General features: G+C 47.0%; 1 protein-coding gene across 1 annotated transcript; it reads right to left on the bottom strand.

Moving 5' to 3' along the window:
• Nucleotides 1–1,160: 1,160 nt before the first annotated feature.
• On the bottom strand, nt 1,161–24,277 carry LOC140207743 (myelin-associated glycoprotein-like). The gene is made up of 8 exons (XM_072276301.1): nt 24,101–24,277; nt 13,963–14,337; nt 12,469–12,774; nt 9,027–9,284; nt 7,459–7,740; nt 3,847–3,940; nt 3,244–3,322; nt 1,161–2,416 (listed from the first exon to the last, which is right to left on the bottom strand). The coding sequence occupies exons 1-8, from the start codon at nt 24,270–24,272 to the stop codon at nt 2,327–2,329; spliced, it is 1,656 nt and encodes a 551-aa protein (XP_072132402.1). The 5' UTR covers nt 24,273–24,277; the 3' UTR covers nt 1,161–2,326.
• Between the last annotated feature and the right edge of the window lie 464 nt (nt 24,278–24,741).

The following is a 24,741-nucleotide window of genomic DNA, read 5'->3' on the forward strand; positions in this document are numbered from 1 at the left end:
TGGATGTGGGGGTAGAAGGTTGGGTTGACAAGTTTGCAGGCGACACAAAAGGTTGGTGGTGTTGTAGATAGTGTAGAGGATTATCGAAGAATGCAGAGAGACATTGATAGGATGCAGAAGAGGGCTGAAAAGTGGCAGATGGAGTTCAACCCGGAGAAGTGTGAGGTGGTGCACTTTGGAAGGACAAACTCCAAGGCAGAGTACAAAGTAAATGGCAGGATACTTGGTAGTGTGGAGGAGCAGAGGGATCTGGGAGTACATGTCTACAGATCCCTGAAAGTTGCCTCACAGGTAGATAGGGTAATTAAGAAAGCTTATGGGGTGTTAGCTTTCATAAGTCGAGGGAAAGAGTTTAATAGTCGCGGGGTAATGATGCAGCTCTATAAAACTCTGGTTAGGCCACACTTAGAGTACAGTGTCCATTTCTGGTCGTCTCACTATTGGAAGGATGTGGAAGCATTAGAAAGGGTACAGAGGAGATTTACCAGGATGCTGCCTGGTTTAGAGAATATGGATTATGATCAGAGATTAAGGGAGCTAGGGCTTTACTCTTTGGGGAGAAGGAGGATGAGAGGAGTCATGATAGAGGTATACAAGATTTTAAAAAGGAATAGATAGAGTGGATAGCCAGCACCTCTTCCCCGGGGTACCACTGCTCAATACAAGAGGACGTTGCTTTAAGGTAAGGGGTGGAAAGTTCAAGGGGGATATTAGAGGAAGGTGTTTTACTCAGAGAGTGGTTGGTGCGTGGAATGCACTGCCTGAGTCAGTGGTGGAGGCAGATGCACTGGTGAAATTTAAGAGACTACCAGACAGGTATATGGAGGAATTTAAGGTGGGGGGTTATATGGGAGGCAGGGTTTGAGGGTCAGCACAACATTGTGGGCCGAAGAGCCTGTACTGTGCTGTACTATTCTATGTTCTATGTTCTACTTTCTAATGGAAATAAAGGCCTAATTTCTATTGAACCGTCGAGACGCGTATTGGGAATCTTGCAGGAAAGTGGAATATCCGAGGATCCCACTCCACCTCCGTTCACATGGGGAATTTTGGAACTCGACACACAAACACCACCAGACAGCAGAATTCAACAGGGATCTTAGGCGCTGTAAGATAGTGGCTCTCTTACCGCGCGGTTATGTTCCCACTTTGATGTAGAGCATACTATAAATATTTTTTATTCAAAACCTTGTCTCCATAAATTTGCTTCAAGTAACTTGTTTGTTACTAAACGCTGTATAAACCATAGATTTTAAAACTCGCGGGTCTTCTAGTGCTCGGCGATTTCAGGATCATCTTTGCTAACTTATAGGAAGCAGCGTCACTCGGCTGTTTGGATACAGAATTGCCTTTCCTATTGAAGACAGAGTGTAGTGGTCGTTAGATCTTACTCTGACTCAAACTTTACCTGGCGGTGTCCCTCAGGGACCCGGGTTGGTACCTCTATACATACTGCATGGGGCTTGGCTGAAACTTGGTAGAGTGTGTTTGTGATGTTGGTAATGACGCAAAGATTGTTGCCTTAATGGATAGCGTAGTGCTTTGCCGAATAACAGAGCACTGTCTATCTGATGTAGATATGGGCAAATGGAAGTTAATTCGGGCAAGTGTGAGGTGTTGTGCATTGGGAGGTCTGGAGTAAAGGGGAGGGACACAGTTAATGAATTTGCGATTAACAGCGTCGCTGCACAGAGGGACAATGGAACCATATCTCCATAAAAGGTAGTTTGGGCAGTAAGGAAGACAGCTCGATAAATCGCTGGTTCAGCCGCAATTGAAGCACAGTGCAGAATTCTTCTTCCCCCATTATGTGTTGTGGAGGCGCTGGGTGGGTGCCGAACGGGTTCAACAGAATGCTACCTGGATTAGAGGATAAGGGATTTAAAGAGAGGTTGTGCAAACTTGGTTTGTTTCCTCTACAGTTTTGGAGACTAAGGGAGAGACCTGTAAATCTTTTATAGAATTACGAGAGGCATCGATTGAAAACCGGCATCTTTTCCCCATGGCGGAAATGTCTAAGGCGAAAGCAAACGGTTTTAATGCTAAAATGGAGATGTACGGGTCGGGTGTTTCTACACGGAGAGTGGTGGGTGTCTGGACGCTCTGTAGCGGAGTAAATACGATACAGACGCTTGGAATGCCGATAGATATGCAAATGAAGACGGTGGTTTCGACCAATGACAGGACAGAAGGGATCAGGCGTCATTAGCTTCGTCAGTTGGGCGGATCACGGTGAACGAAGAGCTCCTTTGCTCTACCGTTTGATGTTCCATGAGCTACATTATCACCGGTGAGAAACTTCAGTCCAAAGCAGTTGCTGTACATTTCACTTCTGGAACTTGATATCAGCATAGACGATCTCGTCTCTTTGAGTCGGCTGCGGGTCGCCAACACGACACGATTCCTGGGCGACGCCCTGCAAGAGAACATATTTGTATTCCACATAAAGACAAAGCTTATATTTGGCTTGGAAGTGAAGAATGGACACAAGCGAAATCCGGATGAAAATCTTTTCAATTCTGGATGGGAGTTCCATTATATTTTGATGGGAGTTCCATTATATTTTGATGGGAGTTCCATTATATTTTCTGAAGACAATAAGATAATTACGTTGAATTTTGGATTATCCCACCAACCACCGCTCATTTACTCTTCACATCAGATCAGCCGTATTCCCCTCTGCTTTCTCTCCAAATCCAGACACCTTAACGTCTCTTTAGTCTGTCCACTCAAGCCACGTTGATACATTTTTGTCACGGAGCTGCAAGTCGTTCCATTGTGACCTTTGACATTTAGGGTGGGTGTCGGGGATGGAACTCACGGGAAACCCACGATATAACGAGAACACCGTGTAAACTTTATACCAATAGATTATGACCCCCTGATTGATGGTGGGTTACTAATTTCCCAAACGGCTGCAGAGCAGCAGCGTAATATTAAAACACTAAACCTAGTAGCTGATTCAATTCTTCTTATCAAGGCAACGAAAAAGAGAAAGCGTTTTTAGCAAATATCAAGGCAAGACCAAGCAAAAGAGCATCGAAATGTGAAAGAAGATATTTGCCATTCCTTCAGTGTCCAGCGGCCCATCGGCTCCTCATTCCCACCAATACAGCCATCAGCACGGCCTCGCCAAGTATCACAACACTATTTGCAACGACTCTCTTGCCTGTGAAGTATAACCGGCTGAATAAAAGCAAACTACGTTACATGAAAATGTCACTCCAGTTTGACGCTGCTTACCATGAAATTTATTGAAGGCGTCACAGTACTGTAGACGATCGAAAACTCGGAAACAGCTGCAGCTTTCTGTCGTTGCTTCCTAAAGCACCAAACAGAGACGGGTTACAAATTGGTTGCAAACCATAGAAATGATTTGCAGCGGCACCGCGACGAGGAGCAATATTTCAATAACTGTGTCTCTTATGGTTTATCCCCCGGCATTCTCGTTCAGAATAGTTCGAGTGGAGCCGCCTTATCATGTCGCGCACAAAGTAAACGTGAGGGTTATTTATTGTACAGCCTTTAATGTTTGCCCAAATTAAAAACGGGTGAGCATGTTTACAGAGCGTGGTCGTTTAAAATACAAACAAAAATGTTCGAAGTTTTCGGAGTGAAAACACAAGGAAACATCGAATTAAGTGGAACAACGTATGTAGAATTCATTGTTCAATCCCACGCTGTCTTAATTCGGCCTCTGAAATTGTCCTTCTAAATTCCAGTTTATTGCTCCTTTAAGGCAGATGGTCAGATTCTCCTTTGAGTGGCAATGAACGAAATTTGGATTATTTACCGAAACTGGTTGGCATTGGGCACTACCTCCCCTGGGTTACAAATCATACATACCGGCACACTGCAATCGTGCACAGGACGACAATCAGAATGACAAAGCCGGCTCCCACCCCGCCTGCTGTCAAGCAGATCGTCCGGAATTCTGTTCCTGAAATGGCGAACAAGGGCACGGAATGAGCCATCAGAACTGATATTTTGATAACGTGCTTTCAGAATGCAGACCCATCCCCTAAAAAAGAATTCACCGCATGTTATGTCTACATGATTGTAATTTGCGATTCCTCCCGCAGCTCTCTTGTGAAATGTGAGCACAAAGACCACCCCTATTGCACGTTTTAAGAGACTATTAGAGGCTCCGTGGTTTTATCTGGTATGTTACTCACTGGAAAACGTGGTGTGTATGAAAATCCTCTCACTGCACCGTACGTAAATGAAACTATGCGCAAACTAGCCACAAAAAAGGAGCAGTTATCAAACATCATTGCAAATCACATAAAGGATTCAAAGAAGTTACGGCCATGATCACGCGCCAAAAGCTACTGACGTTAGCAGCTGGTTCTTCGAAAAGGCGAAGAAACTGGCGCAACAAGTTCAGTTATTACGACATTAATCCAGAAATCTAGGTTCATTCTGACCTCCAGTACTGTAGGTAGATTTTTGCCTTCTCTCGGTGACCGGCGGGTGTCCACCGGGTTCTACACCCAAACCCGAATTAATATCTCGAACAGAACACTACACCACAATTCATCCCTTCAGACCCCGATGTTGTGCCGTCTTCTTCGCCGACTCTATTAACACGTAACACTTCTCTCTTATAGTCCATTTTCTACCATCCATCTGCCTACCCAAGTTTCTTCAATGTCGCCGATACGTCTGCGTCTGCAAGTACCCTCGCAGAGGTCCCGCGCACCTATCACTGTCTGTGGTAAATACTTCATTTTGACATCTACCTACCACCCCCCCATACGTTAATCTCCTTAAAATTATTATCCTCTCGTATTAGCCATTTGCGCCCGTAGGGGAAAACTATGTGGCAATCCATGTCACTTAACATTTGCTAAACATCTATCGAGTCTCATCTCATGTCCCTTCCGTCCAAAGTGAAAAAATAAACTATCCAGTCGCCTCTCATGTCTCTTCAGTCCAAAGTGAAAAAAATAAACTATCCAGTCGCCTCTCATGTCTCTTCAGTCAACAGTGAAAAAAAATATCGAGTCTCCTCTCATTTTCATGGGGGACGGGCCGCTGGGAGCGAACCCAAATGTAAGACACACACACACACTGAAGTACTAGGAACAGGACTAGGCGTGTCAAGTAAGCAAGGAAAGTGAGGAAGAAACGACGCTGGACAAGACACAGGCCCTGGACGAGGTTAGGATATTGTACAGGGCCTGGGCTAGGACTAGACTAGGAAACCGGGAAGTGGTCGAGGAAATAGGAACTTGGAACCTGTACAAAGACTCCGAGCCAGAGACTGGACAGCGGCCCGGAACCTGGGTCTTGACTCGGGCTCGGTCCCCGGATCTAGGCGAGGACAAAACGTGGCTACGGTACAAGGAGTGGCAACAGGACTGGACGTGAGACTCCTAGACAGGACGAGGGAACCCAGTACCGGGCAGAGCGAGGTATTCTTGGCCTGAGCGAGGCACATGGACAGGACGAGAACACGAAGCCTTGGCTTGGTCGAAGGAGAACAGGAACGCAGAGCCTTGGTCGAGGGAGAACAGGAACACAGAACGCAGATCCTTGGTCTTGAGAGCCAGGAACATGGAACACAGAGCCGGGACTCCTCCTTGGGAACAGGTCGTAGGGCCGGGTGTCATACACAGAATGCTGAAAACGACGAGACGGTTCCCAAAACAACGTAGTGGAAAACGGTGGGGCCTACCAAGCGAAGGTGTGGACACAGAGACAGTTTCAACTCAAGGTAGCGGCAAACGGCCGGACCTACCTAGCGAAGGTGAGGACACAGTTCCAAACAACGAAAGACAGTTCCTTATCTAGACACAGCAAGGTCCCGATCTTGCCCTGGCAGTTGAACCTGACGGCGTTACAGGCGAGGACACACGAGAAGGTAGCAGGCGAGACTTCAGAAGTAAGGGGAAGGGGAGGGAACAGTCCAGCACCTGAAGTTGAACCCAGGAGCTGTTTATGTAGCCAGCCCAAAATGAGAATCATGTGCCTCAATTAAGGGACACAACACGATAAGGGAAAACCAGAAAACCTGGAATAAGGAACGATGGACTGGACTGTGAACCAGAACGCGGACTTCATGGACCGAACCATAACACTCATGTCCCTTCAGTCCAAAGTGAAAAGATAATCCCAATTCACTCAGTCTATTCTCATAAAACATGCTCACTCACCCGGACAGCACGCTGGGAAACCTATTTTGCTCCCTCTGTAAAGCTTCCACATTCCACCCTAAATTGACTCTAGTGTTCATAACTGGTGGAATATGGGTTGTGGTAGGGGATGTTATGAGCATGTAGAGATAATTTAAAATTGGGTTAATGTCGGATGAGTGGAGAATTACGACCAGAACGAGCTTAATGGATCGAAACCGTGTTCCCACGTCATACGGCTCTAGAAAGACCTTTATCCGTAACCCACGTTCAGCCGCCTTTTGCGCGGTAAACTGAAGGTCCAAGACAAAATTCTCTTTGGGATCCAATCCTCTCTCCGCCAATGTCTGTCTGGAAATCACAGTCAATTTTAACTTCATGTCAAAGTTGACATATGATTTAATCACGAACGTCATTCGCATTGTCTTCTTTCAATAATTAATAAATTAGCTATTCCTAAACGTTCGACTTAGATATGTTTAAAATATAGTTTATATACATTTACAGCATGTGGCCATTTGAAAGTCAGCTGTCAGGTGCCCATCGATGCTGTCGGGCACCAGGAATTCACGATGAATCGGCTGAGGTTATGCTCACTCAATACCAAACTTCCTGGCAAGAATATTGGCCGGAGGAGCTCTGACCACCCGTTGCCACTGACCACAGTGCCTTTCTGACCACAGGGTATATGGACAGAGAGCGCAGATTTATCCTCATATCAAAGGTATGGAAAGCTGCAGGGCACGGGGTTAAGGCGAGGTGTAAAACAGTCGGAGGAGATTTGACGTATTTCTTCAGCCGGGGGTGGTTGGATTGTGAAATGCAGTAAGTGAGAAGTTAGTGAAGGAAACAGGAAATATCTCGTTGAGCCGTTAATTTGTAAGCGCATAGAAGTCTAAGACAAATAGCAGATAAAATGATATTAGTATTGTAAATACTTGTTAGTCAACATGGATATGAAAAGCCGTCGGGTCTAATTCTGCTGGGCGCTACTCTGTGATCACAAACAAGAGAAAATCTGCAGATGCTGGAAATCCAAGCAACACACACAAAATGCTGGAGGAGCTCAGCAGGAACTGAGCAGAAAACACTGGAGGACTGATGAAAGGTCTCGGCACGAAACTGTGCGCTTTTCCACAGACGCTGCCTGACCTGCTGATTTCCTCCGGCATTTTATGTGTGTTACTGTGTGACAGTCAGTCTTTAATCCAAATGGACTTTGCTTCATCTACTGACTTGATTTGGGTAAATTTGACTAAATAGGAGAAAATCTGGTTCACAATTCTCACTCCCTCAAATTACTGATAGTTATAATATGCACCCTCGGAACGGAGCGGGTATTCAGAGGCGCGGTAACCGTGGGTATTCCCTGCAGAGCATGAAATCGCATTTCCCATTCTATCTGCACGGGTCAGATTCACTGAGCTCCGTATCACGTTCCCGTCCGTCTCCCAGACCGCGACCACATCCTCCGACCTGAGCTCCGCCAGGGCTTCCCCGTCGATGCTCCATGAAGCGTTTGCCGGAGGGTTGGCTCTGACCTTGCAAACACAGTTCGTCACGGTCCCAGTGCTGGTGCACGCCAGTTCAGTTTTGGGTCTGTCTGGATATGGAACGACAAGCGAGAAACGAATGCTTACAACTGGTGACAAATTCACGCTGCGGAACACACTCTAAATGTAGATTGATTTTACTGAATTATGTAAAAAAACTGCAAAACGGCAATTACTAGTTAATTATATATAATATTACCAAATATATAACGATAATTATATACAGCGGTTTCGGTTAATTGCGCGATCGGTTATTCGGGGCAGCCGCTTAGATGGGACAACTCTTAAAGAACAAATCGAGAAAATACCCGGGGCTCCCTTCGTTTATCTGGGACACTGAGCCACTTCATTGCGACGGGAGAGTGTTATAAAACACATTCTAACCTGCGTCAGACGTGAGCACTTGAGTGGCCATTAGGCACCGCACTGTTCTCAGTGCAAAAAGTTTTTAAATAGCGTCCGCTGCGTGTGATTTGTTCAGATAAGGTGACTTTTGTCACAGGAAGTTGGCGGGAAATTAGTAGTAAGACAATTCAGAACTCCTGTGTTCCTGCGTTTCATACATACACGCTGAGATATTCCAGTAAATTTAAGGTTGCCAGGAAAATCAATCAGATTTTGGGGATTTCGTAGCAAATTTAGGTATGAGTGGAAATCTAGGTGGTCATAGCGATAGAAATATATGGCAAATCCCCAGAGTCAGTAGCGGGGTTCAGGACTGAACCGGGATCGATTGAGCGTCAGGACTCATGTTTAACTGGCTACGTCAATAGAAGTGACAAGGGGGCGTAGAGGCGAGGGAAAAGCTTTCCATCGTCTGTAACCCAGAAAAAAATGCTGGAGGAACTCAGCAGGCCAGGCAGCATTTGCGGAAAAGAGTACAGCCGACGTTTCGGGCCGAGGCCCTTCATCAGGATCCTTTCCGTAGATGCTTCCTGGCCTGCTGAGTTTCTCCAGCATTTTGTGTGTGTTGCTCGGATTTCCAGCATCTGCAGATTTTCTCTTGTTTGCCATCGTCTGTAAAGAGATTATGCATCCTCCCCGTGACCGGGAGCGTTTCCTGCCGGTGCTCCGCTTGCTTCTCATTCCAAAGACGTGCGCTTAGCGAGGGTGAGTAAACTGCGGGTGTGGTATGTAGGTCCTGGAAACCAGCCGACACTTGCAGACTGCCCTCAGCTCACCTTTGAACTCTATTGACCCTGGAAACCAGCCGACACTTGCGATGGGGTGCGGTGCCGTGTCCTACTCTGCTAAAGAAGCGAACAAACCAGTGGGCCAAACTTGGACGCAGAGAGCGAGGAGGCGACTGCCTGAGTAGAATATCACCCACACTCACACTGAACGGAAACGCTGGTAGAGCTGTTGGAGACGCCCACGTCGTTTACAGCCAAACACCAATATTTCCCCTCGTCTACTGATGTGACATCACGCAGAAGCACCTTCAATTCTCCGGTCGAAGATGCACCGATATCCTCTCCATTTCTCACCCAAAGTAAAGTGACGGGAATTGTCCCCCAGCTTCTGCAGTACAGTGAGATGGAGCTGCCTTCCAGCGCGACCACTGACCGATTGACGGTCGGTTTCTGAGGAAGTTCTGAAATAAAACATAGAATAATAAATGTTCTCCTTCGAAAATCAAATCGATTTAAATTCAGTGTTCCATACTTAGTATTCATTAAAAATGTTTCCTTTCTGAAAACCTTTAAGCTATATCACTTTTACCCAACCACAACTATGACGAGGCGTCTTACAGTATGTGAAACCAACAATGGGCAGGAATTCTGTCTGCCCTGAAATACAGGAAACGATCGGAATTGTACTGAGCAGTCCAATGGCGTTAGTCTTCTGCCACGTGACTGGTAGCATATAATAATAATAATAATAATACCACCAATAACAACAACAACAATAATCATAATAATAAAAATAATAATAATAAATCGGACGTGGTGTAACTGGGTTTTCTGGCTCCTTTGTTAATCCGGACTCTGACAATTCAGGAACACCGTTGGTTCCTCAAGCGTCTCACAAGGAATGTTTCCCGCCCTTTCCCGAAGCTCACCGGGCCCTCCGTTCCCGCGTTACTCTAATCAATAACGCCGTACGCTCTAATCAACAGGGATTATTTTACTGTGGGTATTTACACCAATTGTGAATTCGAAGTGTGTCGGGGCACAATCAAGTGAAATTCACATCCAGTTGTCAGAAAAGCCTCCTACCCCTGCTCCATCAACATGGCGTTTCCATAAGACCATAAGACCATAAGACAAAGGAGCAGAAGTAGGCCATTCGGCCCATCGAGTCTGCTCCGCCATTTTATCATGAGCTGATCCATTTTCTCCTATTTAGTCCCACTGCCCCGCCTTCTCACCATAACCTTTGATGCCCTGGCTACTCAGATACCTATAAATCTCTGCCTTAAATACACCCAATGACTTGGCCTCCACTGCTGCCCGTGGCAACAAATTCCATAGATTCAACACCCTCTGATTAAAAAAATTTCTTCGTATTTCTGTCCTGAAAGGGCGCCCTTCAATCCTTAACTCATGCCCTCTCGTACTAGACTCCCCCATCATGGGAAACAACTTTGCCACATCCGCTCTGTCCATGCCTTTTAACATTCGAAATGTTTCTATGAGGTCTCCCCTCATTCTTCTAAACTCCAAGGAATACAGTCCAAGAGCGGACTCATATGTTAACCCTCTCATTCCCGGAATCATTCTAGTGAATCTTCTCTCTACCCTCTCCAACGTCAGCACATCCTTTCTTAAATAAGGAGACCAAAACTGCCCACAGTACTCCAAGTGAGGTCTCACCAGCGCCTTATAGAGCCTCAACATCACATCCCTGCTCCTATACTCTATTCCTCTAGAAATGAATGCCAATATTGCATTCGCCTTCTTCACTACTGACTCAACCTGGAGGTTAACTTTAAGGGTATCCTGTACGAGGACTCCCAAGTCTCGTTGCATCTCAGAACTTTGAATTCTTTCCCCATTTAAATAATAGTCTGTCCGTTTCGTTGCGATTGTCGGATTTTGCCGTGTTTCTGACAGCGACACGAGATAGGAAACGGGGCAGGAGCTGTCAGAAGTCACAATAAATGATTTCACGTACAGTACATTTAGAGAGGTTGAATGAGTCGGAAAGCACATGGCAGGAGCAGCTTCAGTTCGATAAATGTAAGTTATCGACTTGGGTTGGGAGAGTTTGCCCAAATGTTCGCAAATAAGTGTTCATTGGAAGCAAAGATAATAGGTGAGACAAAAATTAAAGGCAGCAAAATGTGCGTTGGTCCTTACTCCAAGAGGATTTGAAAATACGAGCCAACACATGACAATGGGTGTATTTGTGGTGACAACACCGGGGACATTGGGCACTGTTCCCGTCTCAGGAAGAAAGACAGGGGGAACACAGGGATGCTCTTGGCTTCATGTTGCAATGGTCTGACTATCGCGTGAGGTTGAGTGCACGAGGCAGATGGCACAGATGGATTAACGTCTCGATGACGTGTGTGACATTGTGACGTCTCCATCCGCCGGGTATTTCCGTCCGCTGGATCTCGGGAAGAGGTTTATTCATACAGATGACACAGGATAAGATATTCATGACAGAGCGATACGATACTTATCCACTGGGAGAGGTGGAACCGAGTAATTCCCAGCCACAGAGAAATGTGGGATCCGTGTCCCTCAATAGACGGGAGGACATGGGTAAAGATCGACATGGCAGAGAGATGAATAAGGTTAAGAACATAAATATGCGATATAAAAATGGGAAACATCAGAGAAAAATAACAGGATAATCAGCATAAATATAAAAATAAAATAATTAATCTTGCGGGGCTGAGATCAATCGGATATGAGAAAGAAGGCGAAACAGCTCCGGACATGTGACTGAAAGGGAGTGGGGAGGTAGTACTGGGAGGTAGCGAACAGTGGAACACTTTCCTATGATGGTGTCAAATATTTAACCATTAAATGTCGGTTAAGTCTACTGAATGAGGAATGTGTCGTTAATTTGTAAAGAGAATATAATCTTATCAATCTGACCGATGGGTCATGCGCAATAGGTCAGAAAATACAGTTGGAAGGTGAGGGAGACTGACCGACAAATACAACCTTTCATCAGACAAACAGCATGATCGAGGAGTCATCTATAACTGGGGAGATTAATATCAAGGCGGCTAACTGCAAGATTCGCAAACATTCCGTTCCTTAGGATTGCATTGGGTCTCTTTGTGACAGTGCGGAAGGTCACGGACGCGGGAGTAGGAGAGATAGTTAAAGTAGCGGGTAACGGGAAACTCAGCATTCTTCCCGCAGTCTCCAGTATTGCCGGGATAATTAAAGTAGCGGGTAACGGGAAACTCAGCATTCTTCCCGCAGTCTCAGGTATTTCCCCGCAAAGCGAATGGGCGCTTGGTTCCTCCAGTGTAAGAGAGGCCACAATGCGCAACCGATCCCGACTGTGCTAATGAGCAGAGCCGCCTATTCTGCCGCTATTTTCAGCCGTTCTGTTCAAACCTCGGTCCACTGATTAAAACTGGATCAAAATTGTATACTAACAGCATTTCACAGAACTACCAGCAAAGTGTTACTGAGTGAAATCTCAGTTTCGTAACTTGACCGCCCGTGTAGGGCAGCAGTGCGCCGTGTGTTTCGATTAATTTCGTGACAACACTGGACAGACACACCAGGAATTGATACACCTGAGGAGGCAGCAAACATTCATATATTTTCTCGTGTCCCGTTTCCTCTTTGAGAACACATGCTTACCTTTAACGTCCATGGTAATAGTTTCCTTGGCCCTTTGGACGCCCTTCGCTAAAACAGCGCATCCCAGAGATTCCCCGTGATGAGCGAGTGAGGGAGTGAACGTGAGCGCCGACGTCACCACCCGAGTGCCAGGACCTTCACTGACAACCTTCCCTTCCGCTTTGCTGTCCTGTGCCGTAACCACGTGATCTGAAACTATCCATTTTAATTCCAGTTTGTCTCTGGAACAGCTGTCGGGAATGGAGCAGGTCAAACGCGCCCTTTGTCCAGCGATCAGATCCTCACCAACCGAGATCCGGGGCTTTTCTAGAACAGAAGAACGCGTTCAGAAGGGTGTAAATTTCAATAATACAGATATAAGTAAAAGAAACGTAGAAATCATGACACCTCGCTATTTCACTGTCTCCCTTCAGCACGGAGTTTTGCGTATGGTAATGGTCGGCCCGCCAGAGGAAGGTAGTGTGTGCTCCGGGGAGAGTGCAGCGGAGATTCACCAGGCCTTTGACTAGATTGGAGAGCTGGAGTTATGGGCAGAGATTGGGCAAACTGGTTTGTTTTCCAAGGAGCGGTGACCTGATGGAATTAGAGAAGAGGCCCGGGTTGGGGAGAGGGTGAAAATGCTATCCCATGGTAAGAGTGTGTAAAAATCAAGGCACGTGCGTTACAGAGAGACAGATTTTTAAAAGAGGACTGGGGGGCAGGTCTATGCAGAGAAAGACGTTACGTAAAACTGCCTAGTAATAACTATTTTACGATAAACTATGCCCCACTTGACGTCTCCACCTCGCTCAGTGAGGTGCTTGAGGTATGGCCCTACTGCGGGAAAGCAAAATCGCGGCAGATGAGCGGAAATATCAGCGTGAACGCGGGGTGCCGAAGGTCCCGTTTCTGAGCTGTATGACAGTATAACGCCAAGAGTAGGACCATTCGCTCCATCTAATCTACGCTGTCCCCCAGTGCAATCGTCTGAATTCCTTACCCTACTTGCTTCCCCGCAGCCTCCCTACTCTCAATCAACGAACCTGTTCTCTCGCTGGCGCTGAAAACATCGGTACGTATTTCAAACGAACACCTGGTGGTCTTTGTGTTTCGGGAGGGAGCTGCCGCATTAAGGCGGTAGTTGACCGAGGTGGAGACGTCAGCAGGGGCCCGTACAACCCCCAGATGAAAACACACACGGCGTGTTTCTATATTCACTCGTGTTCTGTGCTTAACCAGTGAAGGAAAACATCGTTTTTGCCCTTTCGTGTGTAAATTGCCCGGAGAAGCGCGATGCTGGCCATGACAGATTGGCGTTATACCCAGATTATGAGATTATGAAGTTCAGTTAATTTAATAAAACTCTAGCATTCGGATATAACTGCACGTTAGTAATGAAAATGGATGGCGTGTGTAGTCACCAGTCTAGCAGCGTCCTCTCCTCGCCGACGTGACTTCACATCTACATGAAAGCACAATTGGAGAAAGTTTACAAAACAAACTAGGACCACTCACCCCAAACAGTGAGAAAGGATTGTGAGCTTCCGGGTCGATGGGTCGTAATGGGAAAGGTCGTGTAGATATCTACCGTGAATATATATGAACCTTCGTCTCTCTGCTTGGCATCATTTATTCGCAGAGAACAGTCTCCCTTTTCAGGTTTGCCGCTGAAATCTGCTCGGTCGATCGAGCTGCGACGGTAAAAAGTGAGACTACTGAAATTATATTCAAAGACGGCTTCAAGTCGGGTATTTCGAAATCTGGTTGTCAACCACTGTGCCCGCAGTCTGCTGGGAAAGTCGGGAATGCGAAAGGCGCAATCGATCTCGGCACAAGCTCCCACTACCGTCGAAACGTTTTGCTGCATCGTCATCGTCATTTGTGTAGAAACTGGAAATGAGAAACAGGATCTGTAATTATTTCCTCCAGAAGCTCATTCAAAACCATTTCAAGTGTGGAAAATAACTGGTTGTGAGCTTTGTGGGCCCATTAATGTACAGTCGGCCACCATAATTATATACATTCAAAACTGATATCAATAGACAATAGACAGACAATAGACAATAGACATAGGTGCAGGAGTAGGCCATTCGGCCCTTCGAGCCAGCACCGCCATTCGCTGTGATCATGGTTGAATCATCCACAATCAGTATCCAGTTCCTGCCTTATCTCCATAACCTTTGATTCCGCTATCTTTAGGAGCTCTATCCATCTCTTTCTTGAAAGCATCCAGAGACTTGGCCTCCACAGCCTTCTGGGGCAGAGCATTCCATAGATACACCACTCTCTGGGTGAAAACGTTTTTCCTCAACTCCGTTCTAAATGGCCTACCCCTTATTCTTAAACTGTGGCCTCTGGTTCTGGACTCACCCATCAGCGGGAACATGCGTCCTCCCTCCAGCCTGTCCAATCCCTTAATAATCTTATATGTTTCCATCAGATCCCCTCTCATCCTTCTAAATTCCAGTGTATACAAGCCCAATCGCTCCAATCTTTCAACATATGACAGTCCCGCCATCCCGGGAATTAACCTTGTGAACCTACGCTGCACTGCCTCAATAGCTAGAATGTCCTTCCTCAAATTTGGAGACCAAAACTACACGCAATACTCCAGGTGTGGTCTCACCAGGGCCTTGTATAGCTGCAGGAGGACCTCTTTGCTCGTATACTCAATTACCCTTGTTATGAAGGCCAGCATGCTATTAGCTTTCTTCACTGCCTGCTGTACTTGCATGTTTGCTTTCAGTGACTGATGTACAAGACCACCTAGATCTCGTTGTACTTCCCCTTTTCCTAACTTGACTCTATTTAGATAATAATCTGCCTTCCTGTTCTTACCACCAAAGCGGATAACCTCACATTTATCCACATTAAACTGCAACTGCCATGCATCCGCCCACTCACCCAGGCTGTCCAGTTCACCCTGCATTCTCATAACGTCCTCCTCACATTTCACACTGCCACTTAGCTTTGTGTCATCTGCAAATTTGCTAATGTTACTTTTAATCCCTTCAACTAAATCATTTACAAAACAGCTGCGGTCCCAGCATCGAACCCTGCGGTACCCCACTGGTCACCGCCTGCCATTCCGAAAGGGACCCGTTAATCACTACTCTTTGTTTCCTCTCAGCCAGTCAATTTTCAATCCATGTCAATACTCTTTCCCCAATACCAAGTGCCCTAATTTTGCCCATTAATCTCCTATGTGGGGCTTAATCGAAGGCTTTCTGGAAGTCCAGGTACACAACATCCACTGGCTCTCCCTTGTCCATTTTCATAGTTACATACTCAAAAAATTCCAGAAGATTAGTCAAGCACTATTTCCCCTTCGTAAATCCATGCTGACTCAGACTGATCCTGTTATTGCTATCCAAATGTGTCGTAATTTCATCTTTTATAATTGACTCCAGCATCTTTCTCACCACTGACGTCAGACTAACCAGTCTATAATTGTCTGTTTTCTGTCTCCCGCCTTTCTTGAAAAGTGGGACAACATTAGCCACCCTCCAATCTACAGGAACTAATCCTGAATCCATCGAACATTGGAAAATGATTACCAATGCGTCCACGGTTTCTAAAGCCACCTCCTTAAGTACCCTGGGATACAGACCATCAGGTCCCGGGGACTTATCAGCCTTCAGACCCAAAAGTCTATCCAACACCGTTTCCTGCCTAATATAAATTTCCTTCAATTCATCCATTCCCTTAGGTCCTTTGGTCACTATTATATCTGGGTGATTATTTCTGCCTTCCCTAGTGAAGACAGATCCAAAGTACCTGTTCAACTCGTCTGCCATTTCCTTGTTCCCCATAATAAGTTCATCCGTTTCTGTCTTCAAGGGCCCAATTTTGGTCTTAACTTTTTTTTTCATTTTCACATACCTAAAGAAGCTTTTACTATCCTCCTTTACATTCCTGGCTAGTTTACCTTCGTACCTCATTTTTTCTCTGCGTATTGCCTTTTTAGTTATCTTCTGTTGCTATTTAAAAGTTTCCTAATCCTCCGGCTTCCCACACATCTTTGCTATGTTATACTTATTCGCTTTCATTTTTATACTGTCCTTTATTTCCCTTGCCAGCCATGGCCTCCCCTTACTCCCTTTAGGATCTTTGTTCCTCTTTAGAATGAACTGATCCTGCACCTTCCGCATTATTCCCAGAAACACTTGCCATTGCTGTTCCACTGTCATCCCTGCTAGGGTATTGTTCCATTGAACTTTGGCCAGCTCTTCCCTCATAGCTCCATAGTTCCATTTGTTCAGCTGTAATACTAACACTTCCGATTTTCCCTTCTCCCTCTCAATTTGTAGATTAAAACTTATCATATTATGGTCACTACCTCCTATTGGCTCCTTTACCTCGAGGTCCCTGATCAAATCCGGTTCATTGCACAACACTAAATCTAGAATTGCCTTCTCTCTGGTAGGCTCCAATACAAGCTTCTCGAAGAATCCATCTCAGAGGGGCTCCACAAACTCCCTTTCTTGGGGTCCTGTACCAACCTGATTCCTCCAGTCTACCTGCATGTTGAAGTCCCCCGTAATAACTGTAGCATTATCTTTGCGACATGCCAATTTTAATTCTTGATTCAACTTACACCCTACATCCAGACTACTGTTTGGGGGCCTGTAGATAACTCCCGTTAGGGTCTTTCTACCCTTAGAATTTCTCAGTTCTTTCCATACTGACTCTACGTCTCCTGATTCTATATCCCCCCCTCACAAGGGACTGAGTATCGTTCCTCACCAACAGAGCAACCCCACCCCCTCTGCCCATCAGTCTGTCCTTTCGATAGGACGTATATCCTTGAATATTCATTTCCCAGGCCCTGTCCACTTGAAGCCATGTCTCTGTTATTCCCACAACATCACACTTGCCAATTTCCAACTGTGCCTCAAACTCATCCACTTTATTTCTTGTACTTCGTGCATTCATATACAATACTTTTAATTCATTACTCCCCTCACCTCCCGTATCAGTTCCTATTTCACTTGGCCATACTGTACGATCCCTTCTTGAGCTTTCTACTCCGTTGGTTCTGTTGTCTTTCTTAAATTTTCTTATTCTCTCTTTCCCTTTAAATCCATCCTTATATTTCCAGTTAGTCCCCTCCACCCCCCTCACTACTTAGTACCTCTAACTTTTCTGAGCTCAAGCTGGTAAAACGTGGGCTATGGGCATAAACACGCACACTCATTTCCCAATTGCTTGGAGCTTACGGACTATTCTAGTGATGTTTAGGATTGTGGATTTAGGGACATTTACATGAATATCGGTTTCCATATGTTCTGTGCGTTTGGAATGGCTGTATGTATTCAGTAAGTGGTCTTTGTTTGTTTATCCTGTGTTATTATGTCTGGGCGGGTATCCTGGATTGTCCTGTCTGCAATAACGGATCTGTCGGAATACAATTTGCGGGACCCAGACTCGAAAATTGTCATTGTCCGGATCGGGGTCCCTTTAAATTTACCTTGTTTATGTTACGATCCGGACCGTTGATTCCCTGTTTTCCCGTGCCCCTCGACTTTGGTGATTAGAGGCAATTAACACTCGGCTGAACCGGTAGTTTATAGTCTCCGGCTTTCAGCCGTTCGGCGCGGGAGCGTCAGCAAAGTCATCCAAGGTACGGTATGCTGATGTCATCTGGCCGGAGCAAGCCTACTCTCTGCCGAAGCGAGTGCCGGTAATTCGCCTCTTCTCACCGGAGCAACCCTGTCCAGTTACCTCGCCAAAGCGAGCCTGCAAAGTTTCCTAACCGAGGTGGGACCGTCAGTTAACCTGACGGAGGGAATCAAGAACCGCTGTCTACTGTTCCCGAGCCGAGTAGAGAGCTCGCCACTACTCGGAGGCTCCAAGCCAAGTCCTGGCTCTGGCAGCATTCAAGTTCCAAGCCAAGTCCTGGCTCCGACGGCATTCAAGTTCCAAGCCAAGTCCTGGCTCCGGCGGCATTCAAGTTCCAAACCAAGTCCTGGCTCCGGCGGCATTCGAGTTCCAAGCCAAGTCCTGGCTCCGGCAGCATTCAAGTTCCAAGCCAAGTCCTGGCTCCGGCGGCGTTCAAGTTCCAAGCCAAGTCCTGGATCCGGCGGCGTTCAAGTTCCAAACCAAGTCCTGGCTCTGGCGGCGTTCAAGCACCAAGCCAAGTCCTGGTCCCGGCGGCATTCAAGCACCAAGCCAAGTCCTGGTCCCGGCGGCATTCAAGCACCAAGCCAAGTCCTTGTCCCGGCGGCATTCAAGCGCCAAGCCAAGTCCTGGCCCTGGCGGCATTCAAGCACCAAGTCAAGGCCTGTCCCTGGCGGCATTGAAGCACCAAGTCAAGTCCTGACCCTGGCGGCATTGAAGCACCAAGTCAAGTCCTGGCCCTGGCGGCATTCAAGCACCAAGTCAAGTCCTGATCCTGGCGGCATTCAAGCACCAAGTCCAGTCCTGATCCTCGCGGCATGCAAGCACCAAGTCAAGTCCTGGCCCTGGCGGTCTGTGATTCCTGTCCTACTCCCTTGTCTGAATCCCTTCTCTGCCCCTTTCGCCTCTAGCCCTCGTCTGCAGCTCCCGCCTGCACTTCGGTCTAGTTCCATCGCCAGGGCTAGATAGGTACTGTCTGGTGTGCTTTGGTCTTGTCTTGTCTCGTCCTCGCCTCCGTGGGATAAGTCAGGCCGTCTTGCTGTTGCCCCGCGGGGGGTCATGAGTCCCGGCCCTATGTCTTGTACCCAAGGTGGGGTCCCGACTCTCTGTTCGGTGTGTGAATACCGGCCCTATGTCTTGTACCCAAGGAGGTGTCCCGACTCTGTGTTCTGTGTATGTGTCCACGGTTCCATGTACCTGCTCTCCCGAGACCGAGGCTCTGTTTTCCATGTTCCTCCTCTCCCTAGCCCATGTCATGTCCTTGCCTGGTTCTGGGGTCCGAGCCCGACGCAAGACCCAGGTACTGGGTCCTTGCCCAGTCTCGGGCTCGGAGTCCATACCCTAGCCTCTTCATGTCTCCTCCAGTTCTGGGAGCCGATTCTGAGTCCAAGCCCAGACCCTTGTTCCAGCCTAGTCGTAGTCCTGAGTCCTTGTCCAGTTCGCTATTTCCTGCTCGTGCCTTCCTCCCTTGGTATCGAACAATAAACTAAATCTAAGTAACCTCACAAGTTGTGTCATGCATTTGGGTCCACCCTTGCTCTCAATGCCCTGCCATTGTGACAAAAACTGGACCAGGCTTGTATTTGTAATGAGGTAGGGGATTTTTATGAGTTTGCATTTTAAAGGGAGATTGTGGTAAATAAGACTTTTTCCAGGTGATTGTGCCTATGCAAGTGATGAAATTCAGTTAAACTGCTGGAGGAAACTGAAATGTTTGTTTCTGGTTGTTTTCTCGGCATTTTCTGCATTAATAGTCTTCAGTTTATTGGTCTTTTATTCTGTTTTTGATACTTTTCAAGTTAGCCACGTGGTCCTGTGTCGGCACAAGGAGCCCGATTCTGGGCAGAAGTCTTCAACTCCTTGAACTCTTCCTTGAACGCCGAGGGAAACAGTCTGCCCAGATTGGGGGATGTCTACCAAGGAGGGTCACACTCTTCCCCTGGTCATTTTCTTTTCCTGTTGTACTGATCATTTCCTCATTGTTTCTGGGTTATACTTCATTCAATCTTAGTAGTGTGTGCTTCTTAACAGAATGCATATGCTCGCGTGGAGTGCTGAATTTTCTTTTCAATAATGAAAAAAAAAATCTTTGGAAGTTTCATCTGACAGTTGAGTAAATTTAGACCAGGATCAGAATGAGGTTTATTATCACCGGCATGTGTCGTGAAATTTGTTAACTTAGCAGCAGCAGTTCATTGCTATTTCATAATATAGAGGAAGAAATAATAATATTAACAACAACAAATAAATAAGTAAATCAATTGCAATGTACGTGTATTGAATAGAATAAAAATCGTCAAAAACAAACATGATATATATTAAAAAAGGAGGTAGTGTTCACGGGTTCAATGACCATTTAGGAATCGGATGGCAGAGGGGAAGAAGCTGTTCCTGAATCGCTGAGTGTGTGCCTTCAAGCTTCTGTACCTCCGACCTGATGGTAACAGTGAGAAAATGGCACGCCCTGGGTGCTGGGGGTCCTTAATAATGGACGCTGCCTTTCTGAAACACTGCTCCCTGAAGATGTCCTGGGTACTTTGTAGGCTTGCACAAGATGGAGCTGACTAGATTTACAACCATCTGCAGATTCTTTCGGTCCTGTGCAGTAGCCCCCTCCCTTCGCCCCCCCCCCCATACCAGACAGTGATCAGCCTGTCAGAATGCTCTCCACGGTGCATCTATAGACGTTTCTCAGTGTTTTTTGTTGACATACCAAATCTCTTCAAACTTCGAATGGAGTGCAGTCGCTGTCTAACTATAAGACCACCGCCGGATGCAAACTGAATTGCCGCCACTGTCCCTTGCCCCTGGGTCCGCTGTGTTGCGTTCCGCCGCTGCGGGCTGTGCTGCACTGTGGCGGGCCGCTGTGAGACCGGTGGTAGTTATTGGTGCACCGCCTGGTATGCGTCCTGGAGCCGCCCTTCGGCGCCGGGGTAGAGTGTTGTCCCCGGTACAGCCACACGGGCCCCCGGCGGGACAGCAGGTCCAGGACAATGATGCAGGACTCGCGGATGTCGGCCAGCCACACCGCGTGATCCACTGTGTTTTTTCCCACTACGATGCGCAGTCACCTCTTCCCTCTCATCAGCGCACGGTCGCCAGCCGGACCACCGTCTTTAAGCACCCTGGCGCGGATGGCCGGTCCGTTTCCGAGGCATCTGCTGCCCTCCACCACGCAGTCCGTGGACAAGCCTTGCTCTTCAGCCAAACGGTCCACCCGGAGAGGCGGCACCGGAGGGGTTCTGCTGGAGGTCTCAGGCGGCGCCGCCCGCTCGACGTTTCCCGGTGGCTGCGCTGGGCTGTGGCGTGGTGCAGTACCGGGCCAAATGGCCAGTCTCGCCACACCGGTAGCAGATATCAGTCCACGGCACGCTTCGGAGCCGTGTCCCCCAGGTTGGGGAGCTTGGGTACGCTCAACCCCGTCGGGGTTCTCTGGGACGGCCGGTTCATACGTTCTCCCACCGTGTCAGCGTCCCGCCTTGGATACCCGGCCCGCGAATGCGTGGGAGGGAAACTGCTCGGTCCCTCGACTTGTATCAGATATCAGACCTGCCAGTCCACAACTGTGCTACAAGTTCATCCACCTATCGTTGTAGACGGTGAAGTCAGAATTCACACCTGCAGTCCTGTATTCGTCACTCTTTTCCACTTTGTCCCCCTTTTACGTTTCAACTCATCCCCTTGACTACGATGTTGCCCCATCATCAGGCTATTCTTGCTAGCGGTCTCACTACACACTGCTCCTATTTGCTTAACCAACTACCCCACCCTCAGCCCTATCATTCTGGTTCCTACCCCCCTGCCAATTTCGTTTGAACTCTCCAGAGGACCTCTAGCAGACTTGACCGCACAGATATTGGTCTCCTTCGGGATCAGGTGTAACCCGTCCCATGTGTATAAGTCGTACCTTCCCCAGCAGAAATCTCAATCATCCAGATATTTGGTCCCCTGGCCCCTGCGCCAGTTCCTGGGCCACGTATTTATCTGCCAAATTCTCCTATTCTTACCATCACTGGCGAGAGGCTCTGGAGCAAACTAGTGTCCATCACCCTGTTGTCTTGCTTTTCAGCTTTCTACCACGCTCCCTGACATCTCTCTTCAGGACCTCCTCAATTAACCTGCCTATGTCATTGCTGCCAATTTGGGCCAAGACTTCGAGCTGTTCGCCTTCCCCTTCAGAAGGCCGTGAACCTGACCCGAGATATCCCTGACCCTGGTATCTGGGAGGCAAGACACCATTCGGGTGTTTCCATCGCGTCTACAGAATCTCGCCACTATTTCTCCATCCATGGACTCTCCTCTCAATATTGCAGTGCTCTTCACCTCTCCTCTCTTCCGACCCTGAGCACCAGAGACCCGGCGCTGCGGCTCCCCTCTGGTAGTTCGTCCTGCTCAACAGTATCTATAACAGTATACTCATTACTGAGGGAAACGGCACGGGAGTTCTCTGTACTGGCCACCCATTTCCATTCCTCCTTCTGACAACCATCCAGTAACCCGCCCACTGCAGCCGAGGGTGACGGCTTCCCTGTAGCTCCTATCTATCACTTCCTCAGTCTCCCGTGTGAGCCGAAGGAAATCGAGCTGGAGTTCCAGTTCCTGACCACATTCCCCGAGGAGTCGAGGTTCGGTGCACCTGGTGTAGATGGGATTATCCTGGAGGCTGGAATTCTCATAGAATTCCCACATCTCTCACACAGAACGCAACCCAGTCCCTGGACCATTCTCACTGCACTAACGGAGTACTCGCAGACCAGCGATGAGGAAAGGAGGAGGAGGAGGAGGAGATGGAGAAAGAGAAGAAAGAAGAAGAGACGTACTAGATACCTACCTCAACAAGCCTGATGAGCAAATAATTCTAATATTTGACTTAATTGTTTGCTTTACGATGAAGAAGCGTGAATTTTAAATCGCCAATTTGTAGAAGCCGGTGGCAATGTATAATTCGGTTGCTTATTTCTGATTTTATACTCTATTTTCTCCCGATTCTGTAAACGAGAGAGCGGGTTTAAAGCCGTACAAAACAATAGTGGGCTTAGAGAGTCGACCAGGAACGGCTCCATGTGATTTTGCAAACGGCGGTTGTTCTTTTACGGATATTAATAGATTATAGTGTCCCAATACTTCACCAGTTACTGTGGGAATTTCACAGGTATTGGGTGTAGCTTAGATATTTTAAGAGCTTCTATTAACCACGTGTGGGGCAGAATCAAGTGCTTTATGGCACTCAGTATAACAGCGTGAAAGATTTCTGCTTTTTGGCCGGACTTGATTTAGAATTGAAGAATCTGCGCTTCTGTAAGTATATTATGGTAATCTAAGTGAGTGCTGAGTAGTTGCGAGATACATGGTGTTACAATTTTATATACAGTTTGTAAACAAGTAATAGGACGATATTTTGATGGGTTGTTTGTGATTTCTCCTTTTGGTAAGAGATATTTTTGTCTTATCAAACATTCGGGCACTTTCTCAGAATTTTAAGGAAAACGGTTGATATGTTTTGATAGGTACGGATCAATACAGATTATTACTATTATTATATTTAAAATAATTTATTCTTAGATAAGTGCGCTACCCACTAGACGCGCTTTTAAATGTGTAATGCAATAACTCTTCTTTCTAATTCACATAAATGTCATCTATCTTAGCGCAGAATATATTTTATAAGTTAACCAACACCCGGTGAAAAGCGATAACAACGTCTCTCTCTCTCTCTCTCTCTCTCTCTCACTCTCTTTCTCCTCTATCTCTATTTCTATCTATTTCTCTCTTACACACACACACTCTCAGACTCACTCTTTCTCTCTCACACACACTCACTCTCTCTCTTTCTTTGTTTAGCAACAAATGATAACAGCACACCAACGTATTCAACTGTAATATGTCAACCCTAAACTTATGAAACACTCTGTGGATCATAATTATATCTTCTTTGCCCTGCTTCAAGCTTAGTAAAGATTTTTGCTCCCATTTCTCCGACATTTTCCCATGCGCTAGGTAACACCATTCACAAACTATGCTTAAATAATTTTACCTTCGGGAAGCGTCAAGAGGAAAAGAACGAGAGAGCCGCACGTGGCCATGAACATTGCTGATCGCACTGGCCGATTCGGAAGTCGAATACTCGGTTTGTTTTCCCATCCGCCCGACCTGGGATGCCTTTGGTAATGGTTGTTCAGCTGATGGTCAACTCTCATTCCGCTCATCTACCCAGCCCTGCTGACTGTGATTGTCAAGACAGCCTGTTGGTGCTGTGTATTGTGAGATCCCCGCTCATACCGGCTGCTGGCACGTTAGTGATCAATAAGCTGTTGCTGGATATGCACACACCCAGGGAACACCCCAAAATAACTAAAGAGTTGTTTTCTCAAACCAATACTGGTATGCTACTCACGCATCTTCCTTAACCTTTTCTTGTTGTGGTTAATGCATGCGAATCTACACCATATGCCCACCGCCCACACTTGCTGAGGCCTCACTCTTTCCGGAAGCGAATACAACACCGAAGACGTGGATGCCCTCACTGAACTTAGCTTGACCGCCATGTGTTGCGACCTGCGGTTCCTTATGGCCGCTGGTCTGAGTCAGGCTGGGCGCCTGTGACGTCACAGACGGCAGCAATGTCAGCCGCACGCGGCCCACGCCCTGTCGATGATCTTTCAGACAATTTAATTA

Source organism: Mobula birostris, chromosome 13 (assembly GCF_030028105.1).
Source record: "Mobula birostris isolate sMobBir1 chromosome 13, sMobBir1.hap1, whole genome shotgun sequence".
NCBI classification, from domain to species: domain Eukaryota; kingdom Metazoa; phylum Chordata; class Chondrichthyes; order Myliobatiformes; family Myliobatidae; genus Mobula; species Mobula birostris.

Coding starts and splice junctions, on each gene's coding strand:
- LOC140207743 (XM_072276301.1), bottom strand. CDS start 24,272: ATGAGCGGAATGAGAGTTGACCATCAGCTGAACAACCATTACCAAAGG. Junction 14,338..24,100: donor CCTCTTGACGCTTCCCGAAG/GTAAAATTATTT, acceptor TCTCATTTCCAG/TTTCTACACAAATGACGATG. Junction 7,741..9,026: donor TACCAGCGTTTCCGTTCAGT/GTGAGTGTGGGT, acceptor TTCCATATCCAG/ACAGACCCAAAACTGAACTG.